The 4,019-nt window shown below is 35.2% G+C and overlaps 1 protein-coding gene across 1 annotated transcript in view; it reads left to right on the top strand.

The window, feature by feature from the left end:
* Positions 1-8: 8 nt before the first annotated feature.
* LOC107301117 (heterogeneous nuclear ribonucleoprotein L-like) overlaps positions 9-4,019 on the top strand; it is a gene marked incomplete at both ends in the record, with an annotated part of 8,007 nt that continues 3,996 nt past the window's right edge. The window contains 2 exons of the mRNA XM_015830381.1: positions 9-62; positions 3,041-3,159. Of these exons, the coding sequence (XP_015685867.1) occupies positions 9-62; positions 3,041-3,159 (173 nt within the window). The remainder of the gene's footprint in view (positions 63-3,040; positions 3,160-4,019) is intronic.

Below are 4,019 nucleotides of genomic sequence, written 5' to 3'. Positions count from 1 at the left end.
CAGAGGAGGGCGAGAGCCGCCGGGAAAAGGCCGCCCCTCGCACAGGGGGCTTCTCCGGAGGGGTAAGGAAAGCGGGCGCGGCGCACCGTCTTTTTTGTTCCCGTCGCCCGCGGGCTGGGCAGGGGAATAAAGGCAGCTGTCCAGCGACTGGTTTACTCGGGTGCCGCCTCGGGGTCTCCCCGCCCCAATTAGGGGGAGAGCGGGGTGATGTTGGTGTTCGTTGAGGAGCCTGTGGATATCCTGGCCCGGGATTTAACGCATCTTTAAAGGGCTAGTTTGTTTTTTTAAGACCCTGATTAACCGCGCATTGTCGGTGGAAGTCTTAAGCGCACGGTATATTCCATCTTGATTTTTGAGAATCCGGAGAGGCTTTCTTTCCGAATTACCCTTGCCATATCCTAAGCATATTCATAAACTGAACATATTTAAAATCCTTTTCGGTCTCTTGGCATCCCACAAATTGGGAACTTGCATCATGCATAAACGTTCGCTATCGCTTTCAAATTTTAGGGAGACGAAAGCTGTGATTTTTCTTTGTTCTGACAAGTAGTCCTGGACTCGGTATATCGTATTCTGCCATGTTTATTTTCCTTCCCTCATTCATCTCAAGAAGGGAAGAGAGTTGTGAATTGGAAGCTGATAACTGTTACAGTCCTTTCCCCTTTGTTATTAGAGTTATATTTTCAGTCTTCTAAGTCAGCTTTTGTCCTAGGGTTGTGGGACTCTTACTTTTGTGGGATGGAAGAATATAAAGTACTGGAAGTGGTCTGAACCCAGAAACAGACAGCTCGGCATATTTGGCCTGGGAAATATCTGAAGTAATTGGGATCATGTTAGAATTCTCCAGGTCAGGCTGGCTGTTTCAGATTTCAAATTAGACATTTCAACTGCAAAATATTTTGCAATCAATTTTATTTACTGTAAGCCTTGGTCTACAGTAGGTTTGTTCTGTTCATCATTCTGCCGTATGGCTTGTTTATTCATGGGTTACTGATTGAACTACAATTAGCTAGAATTCTCACAACCTGGTCATCATTATCTTGTTGAGACTACAGAATTTGTCGCTTTTCATTTTTACAGCAGAAAGGGGCTTGAAATTTTGTTCATCAACTAGAGTTAACTACTCAAAAACTAGAGTTAACTACTCAAAAACAAAATAAAACAGGTCATAATTGGTATTTGGAGGGGAGTCAGCAAGAGAAAGATCTAGTTTGAAAATGATCCAAATCCATCCTAGGGCTGTTGAAGAAGATTCTGAAAAAATCCTTCCAGTGCATTGCTATGGGAAAAGCAGCCGAACAGTTTCTTAAAATGTTCCTCCCTCCCCTTGTCCTGGGATCCAGAGCTGAACATTCAGCTTATCTCATACTCCCAGTACTCACATTTATAGGTGCAACACAAGGAAAGAGGGGACATGCATATGCAACATGTTACATTATAATTCAGAATATACAGCATAGCCACTGCTAGTACAGGTTCTGGAAAGAATTTAGAAACTGCTTTATCTGTTGTCAGTTTGTTTATGGGAAACATTAGCAAGAATAAGCCATTCTAAGGAGAGATTCTCAGAAACTGAGGATAGACAGGGAATTAATTTTAATACCTCACTGTCAGAAATGGCCCTCTTATTGGGATATGTACACTAGCCTGAATCATAGAATCCCAGGCTGCAGTATTTGTATATTCTCAAGCAATAACTGAATAGGACAAATCACTAGGTAAGTTTCAAACTTGTACAATATTGTTATAGTGAAGAAACTGCAGGAAAGGAGTACAAGTATATGTTAGCTGCATAATTCCACACATAAGCTGTCTTTCCCATCTTGCAGATACAGTATAATTAGACAAGCATTTATAATAAGAAGAGCAATGTCTGAAAGCATAGGTCTGTTGATGTAAATTTATTTCTTACATATATAAAATTGTTTCACTGTGTAGTTTAGTTGATAGTAATGAAATAGATAAATAATTCAAATGATTTTAATTTTTTAATTATTTGAAAATTAATTAAAATTAATATGGCTTATCTACAAATAAGCGTTATTTCTATTCACTTGTTTTGTTGAGCAAATGCAGCTAATAAAATAGCTCTATCCATAGTTTAGTTAGTACATTATCTGAACTAACATTTCTAGTTTCAGAGAACAAATCTCAAACTAATTCAATATTATTTCTTGGCTTGAAATGTTGTATATATTTTAAACAAATATAATTTCCCTCACATTTAGATTTTAAAGAATAAAAGTGTACTGAAAACTATTTTCTTAAGAGTTGGGTCCATAAATAGTTCTATTCTAAAAACAATTATCTGCTAATTCATTTTTTCATTTAATATATATATAAATACTTTGATTAAACTTCTGATAACATCTTAATTATTAATTTTATAAATGCATTGTTTCGTAAACGTGGAAAACGTTCTATGACAATCAAATCACCCATTTTATTTTTGGTGATGGACCTTCAGGCAGTAATAATTTAAGTTAAGATGATACTATTGTAAACATATTATTTTACAGATTATCTCTTTGAATAGGAAATGCAGAGATTGTTCATCTTTGAATGGCACCAGTTATCTGCTTAGAATCTGGCTGTATTCTGGCAATTAGAATGTATTAATTTCCTGTGTCTTTCACAACTTTGTTGTTCTTCTCTCCAAGTAATATTAAAATAATCTATAATTAATTGTAATCACTAAACTGGAAAAATTATATAAACTAAAGTTTGTTAAAATGTAAAATTGTGGTTTAAAAATGGTTTTCATATCATAGTGCCTTTCCTTCCTTACCTTTCCCTTCCCTTCTTTCTTTTTAATGTTCATAAGGACATTTAGAATTGCCATTACTTATGAAAAAGTCTTAAAGTATCCGATGTTCAAGCTAGAGCTAGAGAAAAAATAACAAGTAAATTTAGATAAAATGTTTTATATTTAGGTTATAAGTAGATGAGGTTAAACATGAAAGTAGTTTTAACTTCATAATTCACAATATTACATTTGTTATAGTACGATTTAAAAAGAAACTTTAAATGCTTTTATTAGGATGCAGGAGGCAGTCATCACAAAGTTTCCGTTTCTCCTGTGGTCCATGTTCGTGGTCTTTGTGAGTCAGTTGTGGAAGCAGACCTTGTGGAAGCTCTTGAAAAATTTGGGACTATATGGTAGGTTTAATGATTTTTTAAAAAGTTATAAAAGGGAAAATGCATTTTGCTGTGGCTGAATTTATATAAAAGGCTAAGACAATTTTTATGGCTTGTTGCAATGATCTAATATCATAGCTCAAGCTGTTAAAAATAGTTCATCACATAATGGCATAATATTATGCACAAACCGGCCAATAGAATTTCATTACATTAGAATGAAGAAGCTATGATCAGTGATTTCTAAACAGTCTCTAAAATCAAGACATGATTGGATATAATGTAAAACTAGAACTTGCAACCTTAATGAATTATTTTTCTAAATTGAATAAAGAACAACATGTTTAAGAGGATTCTTCATAATCTGAGTATTGAGCCAGTGTGATTCATATCTGCTGATCCTTGCCCCCAGACATATGCAGATTTTGTCAGATTAGTGAAAAATATTCCATGACAAGCTGTGTGAAATAATTTAGACTTGTTTTATATGTATTGTTTTTATAAATATGTTTCATAGCAGCTAATTTGAAATAATAACATGAAATTGTTCATGATCAAAATTTTAATAGGCTATTTATGGTTAGTTATTTAAAAGATATAATTTAATTTGATAGTTTGTGTTATACTCAACTTTTAAGAAATTAAATTGCCTTGTGCATTTGGCAGTAAGAATTGTATATTAAGTTACCGTATTTATCGGCGTATAACACGCACTTTTCCCCCCTGAAAATAGGGGGCAAATGATGTGTGCGTGTTATACGCCGATATACGGCCAGCCCGGGTAAATTCGGCCATATTCTTCAATACGGGCCGGCCCCAGCAGTTCCCCTCTCCTCTTTGTGTGTGTGTGTGTGTGTTTGTCTCTCTCTCTCTCAATTCTC

The sequence above is a fragment of the Protobothrops mucrosquamatus genome, unplaced genomic scaffold, assembly GCF_001527695.2.
Source record: "Protobothrops mucrosquamatus isolate PMUCROS unplaced genomic scaffold, P.Mucros_1.0 scaffold10113, whole genome shotgun sequence".
Taxonomy (NCBI): Eukaryota; Metazoa; Chordata; class Lepidosauria; order Squamata; family Viperidae; genus Protobothrops; species Protobothrops mucrosquamatus.
The sequence above is the reverse complement of the archived record's forward strand: the minus strand, read 5'-3'. Positions and strand labels throughout refer to the sequence as shown.